General features: G+C 40.4%; 1 protein-coding gene across 6 annotated transcripts in view; it reads left to right on the top strand.

The window, feature by feature from the left end:
- Positions 1-16,932, top strand: part of ZNF557 (zinc finger protein 557) — a 21,433-nt gene extending 4,501 nt beyond the window's left edge. For 5 of the 6 annotated variants that reach the window (XM_025043604.1, XM_025043601.1, XM_006904155.3 and 2 more), the window contains 6 exons: positions 1,718-1,844; positions 5,195-5,280; positions 5,808-5,934; positions 12,382-12,477; positions 12,972-13,054; positions 13,490-16,930. In XM_025043604.1, coding sequence (XP_024899372.1) covers positions 1,823-1,844; positions 5,195-5,280; positions 5,808-5,934; positions 12,382-12,477; positions 12,972-13,054; positions 13,490-14,272 — 1,197 coding nt within the window. In that variant the 5' untranslated portion in view covers positions 1,718-1,822 and the 3' untranslated portion in view covers positions 14,273-16,930. Of the gene's footprint in view, positions 1-1,717; positions 1,845-5,194; positions 5,281-5,807; positions 5,935-12,047; positions 12,136-12,381; positions 12,478-12,971; positions 13,055-13,489 lie in introns of those variants that run through there. The other variant, XM_015585842.2, reaches the window with a different exon arrangement.
- Positions 16,933-21,534: the final 4,602 nt, after the last annotated feature.

The following is a 21,534-nucleotide window of genomic DNA, read 5'->3' on the forward strand; positions in this document are numbered from 1 at the left end:
ATTTTGCTTTATGTCGACAGATTCCTTCTGCAGGAGTGGTACTCCAGCAGTGTATCAGAGTGCCTTTCCATACAGCCTTGCCAATAAAAGAGGTGGTCCCTCCCGTCTTTGTTGACCTGACTGATAAATGCTAAGAGTGTAGCTGCAACCTGCTTCTCTATGAATAAGATCGGTGGTTCTATCCAATTGAGTTGGTAGTGCTGGAAACAGATTACGCGGTGAGGAGTGGGACATGAGGAAGGGAGACAGACTGAAAACAGTGGCTGTGATGAGGGGGTGAGACTGCGAAGTGCCTGGAAGGAAAACTGCTCTTAGGGTAGATTTATTTCACTGTTGGAGACACTGCATGGGTTAAATGGTGTGAGGGCTTGGCTAGCAGAGTGGGAGAGTGTGAAGGAGAGGGTAGACGAGATAACCGATCGTGTGCAGCGCCTGAAGGTAGGTGGGATGGGACAGTACGAAGCCTCGGTGGCTGGCCTTATGGAGAAGAGGAGGCAGCGCTTGGTTCGTAACAGAAGATGGAGGAAGCTATGTTCTGATTGTCATTTTGGTGGTAAGATAGGAAGGTAAATTTCTCTCATGGTCATTTTGAGAAGTAGGATTCAGGGCCATCTGCTGAAAGTGAGGGTGCATTTGATATCTACCGTTGCATAACAAATTATCTCTAATCTTAGTCGCTTAAAACAATGATAGTCATTTCCTGTCTCTTACAGTTTCTGTAGTTCATGAATTCATCTTAGCTTGAAGGATCTGGCTCAGGAACTTTCATGATTTCTTAGCTGGATGTCAGCCGGGATCACAATCATTGAAGGCTTGACTGTGCTGAAGGATTCACTTCCATGGTGGTTCACTCACATGCTGGCATGTTGGTGCTGGCTATTGGAGGGAAGCCTCAGTTTCTTTCCAAGCAGCTCTCTTCACAGGGCTGCTTGAGTTTTCTTGCAGTATGGTCTGCGCAGAATGGTCTGAGCAGACAGATTACTGTAATTACTTGGTTGGAGTTCTGCTGGGCCACCGTGAAGGTGGCGGGGGGCATAAGGAATTTGTGGAAATGAGGGACGTTGTAATCCAAGCTGTGTAAGCATGAAATGAGAGAGGGTGGCTGATGGACAGCAAGAAAGTAGAACAGTAGGTGGACTGAGTTCTTTGTGTCGTAGAAGAAACAAATAGTGAAAGAAAAATAATGAGTCGAACAAGGCAGAAGTTTAGGAGGTTGTGTCAGAGACTGAAATTTCTGAACTATTGTCTGGATGGTGAAACACTGTCAGGTGACGACAAAGCCTGGGATGCTGCCCATGGAAATGCGTGGCTTAAAGGGAGTGGGGCAGACTCATAATACAAAGTCTGATGTGTCCACGCGAGGTGGGACTGGAAGTTGAAAGAATAATGAGAGTCCGGTGCCAAAGTCTTGAGTGAATAGGGGTTGTAGATTGTGGTAACCACGTGTGTGGGGAGAATGTGCCCTGAAACTAAGTGAAGCTGAAGATTTTAAATGGGGTGGAGCAGTAATATACTGGTCATACCATGGTGGACAGGAGTTAGGTTTTGCCTTCACATGACCCTGAGTTCATCACCTGCTAGGCAGAAGAAAGGCCCAATAACAAAGGCCTTGCATTTTGAAGGAGGGCATGATGGCCAGGCTGAGGTAGATTTGTCCTCAGTAACCTGGAGAGAGAGAAAGGCCGTGAGTTTTCTCATATTTTCCCATTTATTCCAGGGCCTCGTTCTGAGTGTGCTGTGGGAGTAGGAGGAGGAGCCTCCTGGTTCCCCCACTGCCCCGTCGTTCAGGAAAACTTACTGTCCGAATCACAGGACTGTGGCCATGGTTCTGTTCCCCACTTGTGGTAAGTCGTGGGGTCCCCGCAGCTCTCAGAGTCCAAGTGTTAAAGGCCTGTGGGTAGGGGGTGGAGGATGAGCAGATGAGGCAGGAATGGACCCCAGTCACTGGTACCTAACTAGGTGGTTTTGGGTATTTGGGACTTCGGTGGTTTGAGAGTCTGTGCAGATGTCACCTGTGTTGTGAATGTGCAGGAGCTTTTGAATTTTAGCTCTTATTCTATTTATAAACTTGATCAAATAACAATGATGTCCCTTAGATTTTCAGTTTCCTCATCTACAAAATGGGAAGAATCTGTTCCTCAAGTATAGAATAACCCTTGAGCGCTGTCTCCTGGCTCTTCCTGAGTCAGGGCTCTTCTCTGGTTTCTGTTTTTTTATACATATTTATATTTTTACTTTTTTCAATTATAATTGACATACAATATCATGTCAGTTTCAGGTGTACAACACAGTGATTAGACATTATTTTTGTAACTTTTGAAGTGATCACCTCAATAAATCCAGTACTCATCTGACACCATATGTAGTTATGACAATACTACTGACTCTATTCCCCAGGCTATACTCTACATCCCCATGACTGTTTTGTAACTACCAATTTGTGCCTCATAATCCCCTCTCCCTTGAGCTATCCCCCAACTCCCCAATCTGACAACCTTCAAAATGCTCTCTGTATCTAGGAGCTTGTTTCTGTTGTTGGTTTATCCTTTTCTCTAGATTCCACATCTGACATTTCTCTGTCTGACTTACTCCCCTCAGTACAACACCCTCTAGGTCCATCCATGTTGTTGCAGCTGGCGAGATTTCATTCTTTTTTTACGCCTGAGTCATATTCCGTCGTATATATGTACTACCTCTTTATCCATTGATCCATTGACGGACAGCCAGGTTGCCTCCATATCTTGGCTACTGTAAATAATACTGCAATTAACATATAGATTCACATGTCCCTTCAAAGTAGCATTTTGGGTTTCTTCACATAAATACCTGGAAGTGGGATTACTGGGTCCTTTTTTGTCTCTTGTTACAGCTTTTGATTTAAAGTCTATTTTGGCTGATTTAAGTATTGCTACTCCAGCTTTTTTGTTTGTTTGTTTCCATGTTTCTGAAACATCTTTTTTCATCCCTTTACTTGCAGTCCGTGTGTGTCTTTCGATCTGAAGTGAGTCTCTCGTAGGCAGCATATGTAAGGATCTTGTTTTCTTATCCATTCAGAAACCCTATCTTTTGATTAGCGTATTTAATCCATTTACATTTAAAGTAATTGTTGATAGATATGTAGTTATTGCCGTTTAATTCATAGTTTTGATCTTTTTTTTTCTTCTCAAAAGTCCCTCTAATAATTCCTGTAATGCTGGCTTGGCGATGAACTCCTTTAGCTTTTTCTCATCCGTGAAGCTCTTTATCTGTCCCTTGATTCTAAAGGATGGCTTTGCTGGGTAGAGTAATCTTGGTTGTAGGTCCTTGCTTTTCACCATTTTGAATACTGCCTGCCAGTGCCTTCTGGCCTGCAGTTTCTGTTGAGAAATCAGCTGACAGTCTTATGGGAGCTCCCTTGTAGACCACTAACTGCTCTTTTTCTGCTTTTAAGATTCTCTCTTCGTCTTTAACTTTTGGCATTTTAATTATGATGTATCTTGGTGTGGGCCTTTTGGGGTTCATCTTGTTTGAGTCTCTGCGCTTCCTGGGCTTGTATGTCTATTTCCTTCACCAGATTAGGGAAGTTTTCAGTCATTTCTTGAAATATATTTTCAATTCCTTGCCGCCTTCTCCTTCTGGTACCCCTATGATGAGAATGTTGGTATGCTTGATATTGTCCCAGAGGCCTCTTAAATTCTCTTCATTTTTTGGATTCTTTTTTCTCGTTGCTGTTCTGATTGGGTGTTTTCTCCTACCTTATCTTTGAATCACTGATCTGATCATCTAATCTACGCTTGATTGCTCTTAAGGTATTCTTCATTTCAGTTCTTGTATTCTTCATTTCTGACTGGCTCTTTTTATGTTTTCTATCTCTTTGTTAAAGTTCTCACTGAGTTCATCTACTCTTCCCCTAAGTTCATTGAACATCTTCTAATGGGCGTTTTGAACTCTGAGGCTGGTAGATTGTTTATCTCCATTTTGTTTATTCTGTTTCTGGAGCTTCATTCTATTCCTTCATGTGGGACATGTTTCTTCGTCTAACCATTTTGGCTGCTTTCTTGAGTGTGTTTTTGTGTATTAGGTAGGACATTGCAGAATGTCTCCCGGTCTCAGTAGAATGGCCTTACGTAGTAGGTGTGCTGTGGGTCCCAGTGGCACAGTCTTCCCTGGTCACCTGAGCCAGGTGCGCCAGGTGTGTTTCTTGTGTGGGTTGTGTGTGCCATCCTGTTGTAGTTGAGCCTTGGTTGCTGTTTGTTCATTATAGGAGGGATCGACCCTTGGATTGATTGGTTGTGATGACCGGCCATGACTACATGGGAGGAGCTGTTTTGCAGGGGTTGACCCTCTAGAGCAGGATTCATTTTAGCTAGTCTGTGGTACCTTCCCTGTCTGCCTTTTGGGTATGTTGTCCTCAGATGTGACCCCAGGTGGTGCTCCGACTCAGGCCGAAGCTGGCCACTGGGCCTGCAGGCCGGGTTCTTCTAGGAGGGGCCCTGCTGAAGGCCAAGATCAGCTGCAGACTGTGCCCTGCCTTGGACCACCTGGCTTGAGCCACCACACAATCTGCAGATGGCCACTACCCACGCTGGGCTTGGAAGTGCCTGAAAGGCCAAGCCATAAACCATGGCCAGCTGCGCTAGTGCCAGGCTTGGGGCTGCGCAGCATGGGGTTACAGAGCATGTCAAGGCCAGATGCTATTTGTTTAGGTTTTATGTGGGGCCGGGACCCCTCACTCTTCCAGGGGGGCGGTCTCCACAGCCGAGATATTTCTCCCAATTCTCACCTGCCACATGCAGATCTGGAACCAACCCATTTCGTGTCTCTGCCTCTCTCTTATCAGTCTTGAGGTGCCCTCTCCTATGTGTCCTCAGTTGTAGGAGTTCTGTTCATCTTGGCTTCAGGTGACTCCCAATGACAGCTATCCTGTAGTTCAGTTGTAATTTTTATGTGGTTGTGAGAGGAGGCAGGCACAGTGTTTACCTACTCCGCCATCTTGACTGGAAGCTCTCTGCTCTGGTTTGTTAATGAAAGGGTGTGTGTGTGTGTGTGTGTGTGTGTGTGTGTGTGTGTGTACGTACGTACGTACATGTACATGTACATACTGGGGTAGGGCCATTCACAGGTAGGTGGGAAAGCCTCCGGATTTGTGAGTGCTAGAATATAGAGTACACTTGGATTCTTGTGACTCATTTATGACTCATTTCTTCTTCTCCAGTTCAGTCTCCCCTGTTTCCAACATCTCAAAAAGGATGCACAGAGGAGGAAGGGTTTGTTAATGGTTTCCTGACAAGCTGGTTACTGGTGAGTCATACGTTTTTTCCAAATCATTATTCCTTTGGCCAAAAGTTGGGCATGTTATCTTTCAGTAACCTGGAGCTTCACAGCCAAACCAGGTCTTCAGGCACCTCAGGCTCTTTGGGCATCTGATGGAGGGTGAGGGGCCACCCAGACAGAGTCAGTGTATGTCAGTATTTAGTACATTGCAAAGCTTCCTGCAGGGTCACCATCTACATCATTCTGCTGATAGTTTTAAATGGAAGCTGCGTAAAGACCTGCTTATTTTCTAAATTCAAGCAATTGACGGTGGCCATCAGGAAATCATTCATACATTCACCAAGTGTTTCTCTGATTTTTACAATGTCCCAGGCCTATGCTCCTTTGAGATTGAGGACTGAGCCCAGTAGCAAATGAGAGCAGAGCTCAGAACTCTGATGTACAGAGTACACTTGCTTTGGATTCTCTGTCCCTGTTCTTGTCATCCTTGGCCCTTTTCTTATGTGGCCTTGGTGGGAGTGTCCTTGGCTAGGCCATGTTTTTGATGATTTTAGGACTTGGTGACCTTTGAGGATGTGGCCGTTGAGTTTACCCAGGAAGAGTGGGCTTTGCTGGACCCTTCCCAAAGGAAACTGTACAGAGATGTGATGCTGGAGACCTGCAGGAACCTGGCCTCACTCGGTAAAGCTGATATCACTCCTACGTCTGTTTAATGCAGAAACAAGTCTCTCGTTCTTTTTTTTTTAACTGAGGTAACATTCACACAACAGAAAATTCGCTTTCTTAAGTATTTGAAAGTATGGAGTTCGGTGGCTTCGATGTATTCAGTGTTGCCCCACCATCAACACTGTCTAACTGCGGAACGTTGTCATGGCCCTCAGAGGTTGCCCATCCCCACTAACCGGTCGGCATCTGTCACACCCCACCCCAACTGCTGGCTGTCACTGATTTGCTTTCTGTCTTTTTTCATGTGCCTATTTAGAACATTTCATATCATTGGATCATAAAATATGTGATCTTTTGTACCTGGCTTTCAGGCAGCATAAGAAAGGTCTAGCTATGTTGTCGCATGTATCAGTTTTTTATTCCTTTTTGTGACTAACATTGCATTTTATGGATATACCATACATTTTGTTTATGCATTCATTGGTCAATAAACATTTAGGTTGTTTCCACATATTGGCTATTATAAATAATGCTCCTATGAATATCTGTGTACAATTTTTATTTAAACCTATGTTTTTAGTTTTCTTGGGTATATATCTAGGAGTCGAATGCTCGGTCACTTATTACTGTTTAGCTTTTTCAGAAACTGCCAACCTTGTTTCTGACTGGTGCGAAATGATATCTCGTTGTGGTTTTGATTTGCATTTTCTTGATGTTGAGCATGTTTTCCTCGAGCAAGAAAACAAAAACAAAAATCAACAAATGGGGTTTCATTGTTACCTCATTGTTTTGATTTGCATTTTCCTATGACTAACAACATTGAGCATTTTTCATGTACTTATTGACTACTTGTACATCTTCTTTGGAGAAATGTCTGTTCAAGTCCTTTGCCCATTTTTAAATTCAGTTATTTATCTTTTTGTTCTTGAATTCTAAAAGTTCATTATATATTCTGAATTCTAGACCCTTAGTTGAAATATGATTTGCAACCAACTTCTCCTAGTCTGTGGTGTTTTTCTACTTTCTTTTTTTTTAAATTTATGTTTACGTAGAGTTGGTATACAACATCATATTGGTTATATTAGTTTCAGGTGTACAATACAGTGATTCAGCATTTCCATATCGTATAATGTGATTACTCCACTAATTCTAGTAATCATCTGTCATCATGCAAATGTATCACAATATTATTCCCCTTCATCTTGTTCACCCATCCCTCCACCTCTTCCCTTACGGTAACCAGCCCTTTGGTCTCTTTTTCTGTGTGTCTGTTCTAGTTTTGTTTTATTTATTCGTTTGTTTTTTTAGATTTCACACGTAAGTGAAATCATACAGTATTTGTCTTTCTCTGCCTGACTTATTTCACTGAACATAACACCCTCTAGATTCACCCATGTTGCAAATGCCAAGATTTGTTTTTCTTGTCGTGTAATATTCCACTGCATATAGGTACCATTCTTGTTCATTCATCTGTCAAGGGTCACCTAGCTTGCTTCCTTATCTTAGCTATTGTAAATAATGCTGCATTGAACATAGGTGTATGTATCTTTTTGAATTAGTGTTTTTGTTTTCTTTGGATAAATACCCAGAAATGAAATTGCTGGGTCGTATGGTATATCTAATTTTAGTTTTTTGAGGAATCTCCATACTGTTTTCCAGAGGGGCTGTACCAATTTGCAATCCCACCAACAGGGCACGAGGGTCCCCTTTTCTCCACTTCCTTACCAACACATGTTATTCGTTGACTTTTTGATAACAGCCATTCTGACTGGTGCGAAATGATATCTCGTTGTGGTTTTGATTTGCATTTTCTTGATGTTGAGCATGTTTTCCTCGAGCAAGAAAACAAAAACAAAAATCAACAAATGGGGTTTCATTGTACTAAAAAGCTTCTGCACGGTGAAGGAAACTATCAACAAAACAGACTGAATGGGAGAATATATTCACAAATCATATATTTGATGAGGGGTTGATATCTAAAATATATAAGAAACATACAACTCGATAACAACAAAAAAAATAATCCAGTCGAAAAATGGGCAGAAGACATGAAAAGACATGTCTCTGAAGATGACATGCAGATGGTCAACAGTCATATGAAATGATGCTCTTTCCATTTTTTTGATTATATCCTTTGATACACAAAACTTTCAATTTTGTGAAGTCCAATTTATTATTTTTTTCTTTTTTAGTTTGTGCTTTTGGTGTCATGCTCAAGAAATTATTGCCAAATCCAAAGTCACGAACATTTACACCTATGTTTTCTTCCAAGAATTTTCTAGTTTTAGCTCGTCATTTAGGTTTTTGATCCTTTTTTCAGTTAATTTCTTATACAGTTTGGAGAAAGTGTCCACTTTACTGTTTTGCATATGTCTGCTGAGTCGTCCTGCACTTTTCATAGAAGAGACTATTCTTTCCCCATTGCATGTTTTTTTTTTTAACCCTTGTCAGAAGATATTTGACCATAGATGTATGAGTTCATGTATACTCAGTTCTGTTTCACTGATCTCTGTATCTGTCATTGTGCCAGGACCACGCTGTGTTTGTTGCCGTTTCTTTAAAGTAAGTTTTGACGTCATGAGGTGTGAATCTCTATTCTGTTCTTTTTCAAGACTGTTTTATCTATTTGGGATCCCTTGCAATTCCATATAAATTTTAGGATCAGCTCATCCATTTTTGCAGGAGAAAATGCAGTTGGAATTTTGGTGGTGATTGCATCGAATCTATAGATAGCTTTAGTTAGTATTGTCGTCTTAATATTAAGTTTTCCAATACTCATTTTTAAATTGATTCTCTTGTGGTCAGATAAGATACTTGTATGATTTCATTGTTATTAAATTTAGTCAGACTCGTTTTGTGTCCTAACATATGATCTGTAGTGGAGAGTGTTCCATATGCATTTGAGATGCGTATCTATTCTGTTGTTGGATGGAGTATTCTATGTCTTTTAGGTCCAGTTAGAGGATTGGTTAAGTCCTCTCTTTCGTTGTTGATCTTCTAACTAGCTTTTCTACCTATTTAATGTGGGGTGTTGATCTGTACTTTTTACTGCAAAACTCTTTCTCCCTGCGATTCTGTCAATTTTGAATTTATGTATTTTTGAACTCTTTCGTTAGATACATATATGTGTATAATCATATCATCTTGATGAATTTACCTTTTTATTATTAAATGATATCATTATTTGTGTCTTAAAGTCTGTTCTGCCTGAAATTAATACACCTGCATAATCTCTCTTTTGGCTGCTGTTTTCATGTAATATTTTTTTCCAGCAGTTGACTTTCAACCAGTTAATGTCTTTAGGTCTAAAGTGAGTCTCTTACATATAACATATAATTGGATTATTTTTTTATCCACTCTGCCAAAATCTGCCTTTTAATTGGACATAGATTATTCTTACATTTAAGGTAATTACTGATAAAGAAGGACCTATTTATTCCATTTTGTTACTTGTTTTCTATTTAATCCTCAATTTCTCCGTTATCATTTACTTTTGTGTTCAGTATTTGTTAGTAGGCCATTTTAATTCCCTTCTCATATCTTTTTGTTTTTCAGTTTTGTCTTTTTTTCTTTTTTTAGTGGCCATCCTGGGGATTGCAGTTAGCATTTTAATTTGTAATTATCGATTTGGATTTAATACCAGCTTTGTTCAATAGCATACAAAAATTTTGCTCCTATATAGCTATGTGTCCCCACACCCACCCTTCTGCTTGATATTGCTTTGTCACAAATTATATCTATATACGTTGTGTGACCATTAACATAGATTTATAATTGTTTTAGCCATTCGTCTTTTAAGTTATATAGAAAAAAAGAGGACTGTAAACCTAAAATAAATAACCAATTATTATTGACATTACCTATGTATTTTCCTTTATCAATGTTCTTTATTTTTTTATGTGGATTTGAGTTAATATACATTTTTCTTTTATTTCAGTCTGAGTTTTCCATTAGCATTTCTTGCTGGGTAGTTATAGTAGTGATCTGTATGTATCTCTTTCAGTTTAACCTATTTGGGCTTTGTTGATCTCCTTGGCTGTGTACATTTGTGTTTTCCCATCAAATTTAGTTAAATTTTTAGCCATTATGTCTTCAAATATTCTTTGTACCTCATTCTCTTTTCTACTTAAGGAACCTCCATTATGTGTATGTTAGTATGTTTGATGATATCCCACAGGTCTTTTAGGCTCTGCTCAAATTTTTTTTTCATTTTTTTTTTCTTTCTATTCCTCAGACTACGTGACATAAATTATTCTGTCTCATGGTCATTAATTCCTTATTCTGCCAACTCAGATCTGCTGTTAAACTCTAAATTTGTGTTATGTATTTTGTAACTCCAAAAAATCCATATAGTTTTTCTTCAGTAATTTCGATCTCTGACATGTTTTCTGCTTGATCAGAATTTGTTCTTAACTATTTCCTTTAGGTCTTTGTCATGGTTTCCTTTAGGTCTTTGAGCATATTTAAAATAGTTGTTTTCAATTCTTTATCTAGTAAATTCAGTATTTAGGCTTCCTCAGGTACAGTTGTTACCATTTTTTTCCCACCGTAATAGGCCATACATTTGTTTCTTTCCCTCATAATTTTCCATGTTGAAAACTGTATATTTGGAATATTATAATATGGCAATTCTGGAATCAGATTTTCGCATCCCCAGGGTTTTGGTGTTGCTTGTTGTAGTTGGTGTCGTATAGGTGTTTAGCGATATTTCTAAATTAATTCATAATGTATGTATTTGTCGTGTACGGCCACTGAAGCTCTGCCGTGTTAGCTTAATGGTTACTGGGTGGTTTGTCAGAGATTGTCGTGAACACGTGGAGCAATAGTGACAAAACTCTCAGTCTCTGCAGACGGGCTCTGTGTGTGTAAAGGGGGACTGCTTTCAGAATCAGCCAGGCAGATTATAACTCTGCCATAGCCTTCACATCCTGCTTGTGTAGAGCCTCGGGGTCAGCCAGTGATGAGGACGAATGCCTCCTTAGGTCTTTTCTGAGCATGTGCCCAACCGGGGTATTCCTGAGGCTTACTAGATTTAAAGTGTCAATGTAACGAATATCCAAAACCTGTGAAGAATTTTTATAAGAGTTTATTGGAGCAACTCTGACAATTGCCAGGAAGCAAGATCACAAGTCCTCAGGAGAATGACAGTCTTACGCATTCGAAATTAAGGAGGGAGCACGAGGAAGATTACATGAAGGTGGGAGAAAGCTAGGCAGGAATCAGATTACAGGGTAGTTAACAAAATTATGTGCTCACTTGAGGGTACTCATGCACAAGAACAAGCGGCAGGGCTTGCTTACAAATCTTTCACTGAAGAAGTTAAAGGCCTGGGGCGTGACTGCCCACCATGACCTGCCCAGTTAGGAATTTATGATTTATCACAGCCCTGCTTTTTCATTGACAAAGAGGATATGAAGTAGCTTTGCAAAAATTCCCTAGAACATCTTATTTCACACTTTTCCTCCCAAGTTTTTGGTTAGTTTTTTATTTCCTTTGGGTGCCAGTGGCTGATGTATTTGCCTTTAAATATGTTCAGCACACACCCACTGGGTAGTCAGTTCAACCCTCGGAGAGTTTGGGATTTGATAAATAAAGGCAAGCCCTTCGAGTCAAAGCAAATAATCACAGTTCCTTGAGATAAAAGTCCATTCTGCTCCTTCCAGTACTGGCAATATGGGGTGTTGTCGTCAAGGTAATGGCTAAAACTGGAATGTAGTGGTGGATGACAGAGATATTCTCCACCTTCACAAGCTTTCTGACCGATACCTTCCCTACGAACTGAATATGTCTGTTTCTTATCTGACAGAAGAATGGTTAAAAGCTTTAAAAGCTTTAAAACTTCTGAAGTATGATTTAAACTTTTGCATGGGCTTTGGGACTACAGTTGACCTTTGAATAACATGGGTTTGAACTGTGTGGGTCCACTTTTATGTGGATTTTCTTCGATGAATGTATACTTGGACCTTCGTGTCCCAGGATTCACATTGCAGATTCAACCAACCACAGACTGAAAACAGTATTTGCAGTCCATAGTTCGGAATCCGTGAATGCAGAGGGCTAATGGTGTGCATGGCTCTATGCCATTTTATATAAGGGACTTAAACACCTGTGGATTTTGGTGTTCACAGGAGGCTTTGGGATCAATCTCCTGTGGATGTTAAGGGACAACACGTTTTGGAGGAGTCAAAAGTTACATGCAGATTTTTGACTGTGCAGGTATTTGGCAGCTCCAACCCTCTGGTTTTTCAACAGTTAAATGTATTTATGTCCTATCACTCACATATTGAGTGAGGATGCTTGTATTGTTGTTCCTTGAGAGTTACAATATTGATTAGAATTTAAGTGTAATTATTCCACTGCTCCAAAAGTCACACTTGGCCATCTTAATTGTTGACTTCAGGTTTATGGAGTTGCTTGTCAACTGCACAGTCTCCCTTCAACATGTCTTTTCTCCATGATTAGGGTATCACGTTAATGAACCCAGCCTCATCTCTCATTTGGAGCAAGAAGACAAGGTGATGGCAGAGCAAAGAGGAATTCTCCCAGGCACCTGTCCAGGTGAGCACCAGGTGGAGATTAGTCCTCATGAGGAGTATCTGCGCCAGTGATTTGGGCCATGGGAGTGTTACATTAGGAAATACAATCAGGGAACTTTGTATAATGTCCTTTCTGATGGGGATGGCTTAGAACATTTGGTATGAGCTTCCTCATCTACCTTTTTTTCCTTTTTTAATTTCCGTTCAACATCTCCTACTTTACTTTGGACTCAAGGAGGGAGGGAGGCTGTCTCTTTAAAAAATATTTAAGTTCCATATGAGCTTTTTGTTCACCTCCTTCCTACTTAACGTCCCCGAAAATTTTTTTCTTTTGTGAATCTCTGATAAATCTTAATCCTTTTAGAATTCCGCTTTTAATACCTACAGTTTGCGTACTCACATCCTTTTCATTGCCAAATTCCTCAAAAACCCTAATTCCTTAGTCTGCTTTTACATGTGGTGCATTTTACTGTTTCTTTTCTCCATCAACTTAAATTTCTTTTCATTGTGTTTCAGATTTGGAGACTGTACTTAAAGACAGATGGTTAACTCCTAAGAAGCACGTTTTTAGAAAAAAACGTTCTAATGGTATAAAAGCGGTAAGACTAACATGGGGTGATTCTTGGTTTTTCACAATAGGGAACTTCATAAGTTAGAAAAGCCACAAAATAAACAGGAGAGTCTCATTTGCACATGAGAAAATGGTGTCTCTGGAGAGATGCTGTGAAATAGTTGTGAATTTGGAGAAAATTATAAGTTAGCTCCAAACTTGTTTCTCTACAGAGTTTCCACAAGTAAATGTTTCCTTAAATTTGACCGTTGAATCGTGCAGTGGTCTTAAAATTATTTAAAAAATGCTCTGTGCCTATGATAAGGACTTGTGGTAAAGCATGTATCTTATTGAGCTTCTAAGAGCTCAAACTGGGCAGAAGTTGTATACAAGCACTGAAAACAGTGAAAACTTCACTTATTCATAATGTAACAGTTTCAAAAACATTATAAATTATAGTTGCCATTCATCTCTTAATCGACAGGAGAGAAATCATCTTGGAGTGAAACTCAATGAATGTAATCAGTGTTTTAAAGTCTTCAGCACAAAATCTAACCTTACCCAGCACAAGAGAACTCATACTGGAGAGAAACCGTATGACTGCAATCAGTGTGGAAAGTCCTTCAGCAGTAGATCTTATCTTACCATTCATAAGAGAATACATAACGGGGAGAAACCCTATGAATGCAATGACTGTGGGAAAACCTTTAATGACCCCTCATCTCTCAGATTACATGTAAGGATTCACACTGGAGAAAAACCTTATGAATGTAACCAGTGCTTTCATGTTTTTCGCACTAGTTGTAACCTCAAAAGCCACAAGAGAATTCATACGAGGGAGAATCATCATGAATGTAATCAGTGTGGAAAGGCCTTCAGCACAAGGTCCTCCCTTACCGGGCACAATAGTATTCATACTGGGGAGAAACCTTACGAGTGCCATGATTGTGGGAAAACTTTTAGGAAGAGCTCGTATCTGACACAGCACATGAGAACTCACACTGGAGAAAAACCCTATGTATGTAATCAGTGTGGCAAATCCTTCAGCAGTAGCTTTTCTCTTACTGTGCACAAGAGAATTCATACTGGGGAGAAACCCTACGAATGCAGTAACTGTGGGAAAGCTTTTAATAATCTCTCAGCTGTTAAGAAGCATGTGAGAACTCACACTGGAGAAAAACCCTATGAGTGTAATCACTGTGGAAAATCTTTCACTACTAACTCTTACCTTTCTGTGCATAAGAGAATACATAATAGGTGGATATGAATATTCTAGTAACTAGAATATTTACTAGGAAAGCATTCATTGATTCTTATTCCTCAGACAACTTGCGACGAGTCATGCTAGCTGTATGAGTTACCTGTTGCTGCATAACAGATTTTCCTCAGAAACATAGTGGCTTCAAACAACAGACATTATCTCACAATTTCTGTGGGTCAGGAGTTCAGAAATGGCTTAATTTTGTATCAGGCTCAGGATCTCTCATGAGGGTGCAGTCAGGATGGTCACCAGGAGCTACAGGTATCTGCGTTTTTAGTGCTGATGGATGTCCTTCCAGAGTGCCTCACTCACAGGCTGGGCAAGTCAGTGCTGGTTGCGAGTGGGGAACTTTGACTTCCTTACCACATAAGACTCTCCATAGGCCTAAGTATATTTATGATGTAACAACAGGTTCCCCAAGAGCATTTGACCTAAGACAGAGCTAATGCTGAAGCCAGGTTGTCTTTTAATACCTAGCCTTAGAAGGACATGCTATCACTTCTTCTATATTGTATCGGACACACAGACCAATTCTGATACAGTGGGCGGAGACTACACAGGTGTGTATAGTAGGAGATCACCGGGAACCACCTGAGAAGCGAGCCATGAAATCAATGAAGAAAGGCCTTCAGCCTTTCGATCTCTTTGATATGAAGTATTCAGTAACTCTTATGTCAATTCACTCTAGAGAAAAACCTCATAAATGTGATCTGCGATAAGCTTTCAGTGCAGACTCAGTCATGTGCACAGAAAATTTTGTGTTGGGGAGAAACCTAGGGCGTATGGTTGCTATGGCACGGCCTTCGGTGAGCTCTGAGGAGTCATGTGACAGTTCACGCTAAGGGGGAAATCTTATACCAGAATACAGAAGCCTTCAGGCACACTCATCCCTTAGAACACGTGCAAGCAGTCACTATGGAGAAACACTCAGGTAAGGGATGTGAAAATCCTACACCGCCGTTACTTATATTACTGAGCAGAACACGATGAGCTACTCTGAATGTAATGGGAAGCCTTAAACGCTCTCTCAATTTTTAAGAGATACGAGGGTTTATTCTGGAGATGAAGTCCCATTAAATATCACCAGTATTGGAAAGTCTTCCATTTTTTTTCCCATTCCTGAGAAAACAACTCACTGCAAAGAAATCCAGGGATGTAAAGAACAAGGGGCATCTTCAGCGGTGCCTCTCATAGCAGAGGAAGCATGAAACTCTTCCCTGGATGTGAAACCTGGGCGTGTGTTAACTTTGGAAGATCTTTCAGTGATTCTTGTCTTTGTTGACTTGTGAGAACTCACATTAGAGGGAGACCCTAGGGATATAATCAACACAGACAAATGTCAGCTTCACCTCTTCACTGAGTGGCCACAAAATAATTTAACCTGGAAGTGAAAATTGTAAATGCGGAAAGTGTACTGTTACCTTTGACAGTACCTAATCCTTAGGCTGATCCATTTGCTCATTAATTCTCAGTTTTGTTTTAGTATAAACATTTATGTCTATAGCTACACCCTAAAATAAACCTGAAATTATGTTCCATAGTTTTGTATGTAACATGTTTATTATCTACTTTTTAAAAATATCAGTACATACTCAAAAAGGTATTTCTGAATATCCCCTGAGTGATTTAAACATAATGAAAGTTAGACTGTGTATACACTATATACTTTTCTCTAATTTAATGACGTTTTTGTCAAGTGGACTTTGTGATGTTGATTCTTTATCTTTCTTTCCTGGTATCGAATTTACTTTTAGCTTCTTTCCCAATGTCCATTCTCCCCCACTTACTTACATAAAGAAAACAAACCATTCTGTTTAAGTTGTCAACGAGCAATATTGAAAGCACTCAGTATTAAAGGCTTTCCCGAAGCCCAGATATGTGTTGTCCTGGTCTGCAGGCCATGAGAAGTGGTAGAAGTCACTGGGGAAACGTCATCTGTCTTGTTTGCCTATGTTTTAGTCATCTGAACTATTTTTTTCTCTTGAAAGTGGGCTTGGCCTGGAATTGGAAGAGTTAGTTCTATTTTGATTATGATGACAAAAAATGTAGCAAAAAATCACAAAGATATGGGCTCCCCAAAAGCTTTGATTGGCTGTGTTAACTCTGGACTGCTTAATCTTAGATTTTTCCTTAACATGATTAAAAGTAACCTCTAAGAGAGAGCCAAAGTGATTTTTTTTGGGTTTATTTTTCAGGTGGTGTTCTGTTAATATCCAGCTGAATGCAATATCTAACTGGTAAACCTATTGGTCCAACTTTATAAATGTTCTCTTTGTTTGAAAATGTTGTGTATTCTGTAATTTTTGAATGTAGGCTATATGTGCTTATTAAATCAAGCTAATTGTGTTTTCCGATATAGTATGCACAGAGTTTTTCCTCAAACTTAATTTAGTGATAGTCTTCCATTTTGGTTATAAATTAAAAGATTCATTTTTGTAATTTCGTCATTTTTTTCTGTATATGTTTTGATGTAAGGTAACTAAGCACATGCAGCATTAGTTTTTTTCTTGTGAATTGTTTCTTTTACGTAGGGGCCATATTTTTATAGCCACATATTTCACTACGTTAATAAGTAAGCATTTATATAGCCCTTCCCATATACTGGACACTTCTGAATGCCTTATGAATATTAAATTTGAATATTCAATAAAAGCTTATGAAGTTTGTGTTGTTAATATCCTCATTTTACAGTTGAGAAAACTGGCATGGTACACTTAGGTTACATGCCTGAGTTCATTGACTAGTAAATGGTAGAGCCCAGATTTGAGTTGAGACAGTGTGCACTTAACTACTAGCCTCTTTATTTCTAAAAGGCAAACACTGTTTGAGGCACTGGTGTCTGTAGCAATGAATGAAACTCATATTTTGCCATTGAAGCATTTATATTTTACTGGGAGAAGGACAGATTACAGAAAAATCAAGAAAATACAAGTGTTATGTGGAAAATTCAAGTACTGTGAGATAGTTAAGGGGGATTTGGATCTTGCTATTTTATACAGAATAGGAAAGGAAAGCCTCTTAGGGGACACTTGAACAGAGACCCTAATGAGGTGGGACAGCGAGTCATATGAATTTGGCAGGCAAGAGCAGGGTTGACATGCCAAGGCCCACCATGTGGAGGTCAGTATCAATGGAGTAGAACAAGTCGGGGATGTTGAAAGAGTGGTAGACGATAATTTGGTCATAGACTTAGTAGATCGCTATCTTAAGGGTTTTGTGGGTCATTGTTAGGGCTTTCCCTTATACTTCCAGTGAGTTGGCATGTTAAGAATCCCAGCAGGAAACAACTGACTTGGACAATTTGTGGCTACTCATAGAATTATAGAGAGGATGTAGAAAAAGCCCCAAAGGATAGTTGTTACCTAGTAGCTGATAAGGGCAGGGCTCTATTAAGCACCCCTGAGCCTGAAGGGGCAGGTGCGGGGAACAATTACTGAAATCTGGAGACGAGAGAGTTGTATTTCAGCAGGTGAGAGGTGGTCAGAGGTAACATGCAGCCCCAGGTTCTGTAAGAAATCAACTCGGGCAAGACTTCTTTCATCCTTTTGATTTAATTCCTAGGCTCCCCTTGACCGAACCCAACCAGAAGCCATAAGGTAAGAAAGCCCATTGATATAGTTCATCTTGACTAACTTCCTGAGTGCAGCAAGATAGTCAAAGTGGATCCACTGGGGCAAGTGCAAGTTCAGAAACGTTCATCCCTGTTGCTTCTTGGAATCCACTTTTGTCAGTCACCTGAATGGAAACTTTGTATCCCTGCATAGCAGTTCTTTAAGCTACTGTAGTGTCCAGGGTGTTGCCAAAGTATTGGTATTCCCACATGTACTCTAAAAAGTTGCCTCCACAGGTGTTATTTATGTATGATAGGTCCTGGGGCTCTTGGGAAGAACGCACAAAAAATGTAACCTAAGGGTCCTGGTGAATTTTATGACTGCTATGAGACAAGCACAGAGGGAAGGAAGACACCTGTCATTCCAGAAGATGTGGGGTTTCTGTTATGCAATGTTGGCAGAGGAGACATTTGGTACTCAGATGTCTCGATATCTTTCTTAAATGTGGTTGATACACAAGTGTAGCAGCTGTATCCTGAGAAGAACATGGTGCCAGGGGTTTCTAGACCAGCAGAGGTGCTAGCCGAGCATGGAGGGAATCTAGAATGGGACAGTAGAGGAGTGTGCTGATATACCTCTAGTTGTTAGAGGCATCAATTGCAACATCACGAAAAGCTGCTGTCAAGAGCTATCAATTATTTATCCTAGTGATCTTCCTCTTGTTTCTCGAGGCAACAAGACCAACCATAATGCTGTGTGCACTTTAAGAAGCAAGTGCATCTGGGCCATATAAGTGGTGGGCCATAATGGAGACATATATTTCTAATTCTTTTCAGGACCGTCGTTCACTCCCCCAGCTGTTCAAAGTGTTGGCTGCTAATGGCTTATGCTGCCATCCTCCCTGGGAATTCCCTTGGGCCAAAGGAAAGTGCCGTACCTAGAGTTATGGCCACTCTCTAGGAACAACCCACTTCTAATGACTGGTTCATGTGAGGAGTACAAAGGCCCAGTTCCTTTGCCTCAATCTGAGACACTCCTGAAGAGCCACCCCAGCTCCAGAGCTCCCCATGGGATCAACTGCAATCTGTTTTTAACTGATTACAGTTCATTCTCTTATTCTTTCCAATCCTGGTTCTCTCCTTAAGAGATACTCAATAGAACTCACTAAGCAAAAATCTCCGCCTGAGCTAAGCTCACACTGTCAAGTATTGAGCCTCATGGGGCTGGCAGAGAGAAGGGGAACATGGAAAGAGTTGTAAAAGAATTCAAGGCTGTCTGACCAGGCGCAGATACAGGAACAGAAGGCAGCTATATTTTTAGTTAATTGTTCTTTTTCCACTTACCCCCATGAGCCTTCTTTTCTTTCTTTATCTTATGTGTAAAACACTGGCTGTGCCAAAAGTCTCAGGTTTCTAGTGGGCGTTTGATCAAATTGATACTACCCTAGGACAATACAGTAGCCAATGGGCTTTCTTTGTATCTTGTTTGAGAACATGAACTTATAACTAGGTGAAGGACAAGAGTCTGTCAAGAAGTTGAAGGGAGTAGACAGTGTGGATTATGTTCTATTTATTCTTCCAGACCCACTCTTCTCCACCTTGACTAGAGAGGTGGACTAGAGAGGTTAACCCGTATGGACTACTCTAATGGGCTCATTTGCCTTAGTGCTTCTATCTAGGTTGGTCAATGAGGAGCCCAGGTAGGAGATCAGAGGAATTCAGTGGAGTGAGGTCCCATTCTGGCTGTATCCCTGCAGGAGAACTTGGGTCTGGATACTACCGTAGACCTCTTCTCAGCCCCGTAGTGCAGTCTTCTCTCTACTGTGTCCTCATATTTCAATAATTGCTCCTTCCCTTCACCTCTGCTTCCTTGCTCTTCTTCCAGCCACCAAATATGCAACATCCTCTTTTGGTTTTCTTATTCTCTAGTCCCTTTAACATGGATTGTTCTGATTTCGTGATATGCCATTGCACTAATAGTATAACGAAACATACTTGCCATTTTCTAGAAGGCCCCAATCGGGATCTCCTACATCACTGACCTCACCTTCCACCACTCTATTTCTTTCCTCCACTGGAGCCTCACTGGTATTCCTGTAGCTTTATTACCCAAGCATAGTTCTGCATTAGGGTCTTTGTACTGTCTAGACTGATATTCCCTCTTGAAGCCACAGTTCATTGAGTCTCTGCTCAAATGTCCCCTGAACTGAGAGGCTTTCCCATCTCTAAATAAGTAAGTCTCCTGTTCCCACTTTTCTTATGTTTATTGGGAATTATTTTTCTCAGTAGCACTTATTATCATATAAACATCTCTCTTTGTTTGACTAATATTTTCCATCCCAAATCCCACTAGGTTGTAAACACCATGAAGACAAAGACTATATTTGATTCATCACTGTAGCTCTTGTGTTGCACACTGGTACAGAGACAGTGCTCCACGGCATGGCAATTCAGAGTATTCACTTTGGGGAGAGACTGGGTTCAAGTCTAGACTCTACCACTTAATAGCCTGGTTATTTCAGGCAAGTAACAAAGTTTTTGTAAAATGGAAAAGTGAGTGCCTAATTCATAGACTAGTATTGAGAGTTTAGGATGTTAATATATGTAAAGCACTTATGAGACTTCCTGGTGTATAGGAAACATTTATTTCCTCTTTTATTATGAATTCAAATTTATTGTAGGATTACACCAAGCAAAATAAGATACACAAAGGAGTAACTATATATGATTCTATTGGTATGAATTTCAAAAACAGGCAAAAAGTAATCTGTGATAGGGAAAAAATCAGAACAGTGGTTGAAGATAAGCTCAGGTTGTGGGTGTGGAGTGAGGTAAGAGCAGAAACTTTATGGAGTGAGGAGAATGTTCTATGTTTTGAAAGGAGTACAGGTTACATACTCCAAACGACTCTCACAACCTGGCGGCCCTTAAGGGCCCCAGCGACCATGGGGAATCCAAGTGTCCCAGCAGCACTCTAGTGTCCCTGGAAGACCCCAGTATCCGTGGTGGATCTAAGAGTCCCTGGTATCCATGGTGTACCCGGGTATCTTTGGAGGCCCCCATTGTCCCTGGTGTTTCCAAGTGTTTCTAAAGGACCCAAGTTTTCGCACTTGGCTTATAGGATGCATTTGGAGCACCATACCGAAATGAAAGCCGGCGGAACAGGTGTAGCTCACTTCCAAGCCTTGGCCGCAAGCATTATTGGTCAGAGTGATCTCACTTTCTGACTAAGCACACTTGGGGACCCAGACTTAGGACCCAATCAGTGTGTCAGTGCCTCGTCTAAAATGTCTATGGGATACGGCCTTCACCTTCCACATACATTCCACAACACATTTACTGTCATTACAAGTACAAAGATTAAAGCAACTCCGCAACAGAAAGATTTATTATTGCATTCGACAAAGATACTACATGCAATACACTGTGGCTTTCAGTTTCCCTTGGCAAAGGAACACTGTGCCGGACAAGTTTTAAAGAGCCACCTTGATAAATGACAAGCAAGCTGCCACTGGTTTAGGACTTGCTCATGCAATGGGTACAGAAGGTCAGTTCAAAGACCGTGGATCTCTAAAATATGTTTCCAATCAGCTCATTCGATACTGAAAACAAGTCATATCATCAACAGAGCTACACTCAGAACAAAATGCATTTGAATTTCAATGCAGTCAGGAACACTGAGAAAAAGAGTGTGCTCAAATCAAAAATAACATGAAGT

The sequence above is a fragment of the Pteropus alecto genome, unplaced genomic scaffold (assembly GCF_000325575.1).
Source record: "Pteropus alecto unplaced genomic scaffold, ASM32557v1 scaffold30, whole genome shotgun sequence".
Taxonomy (NCBI): domain Eukaryota; kingdom Metazoa; phylum Chordata; class Mammalia; order Chiroptera; family Pteropodidae; genus Pteropus; species Pteropus alecto.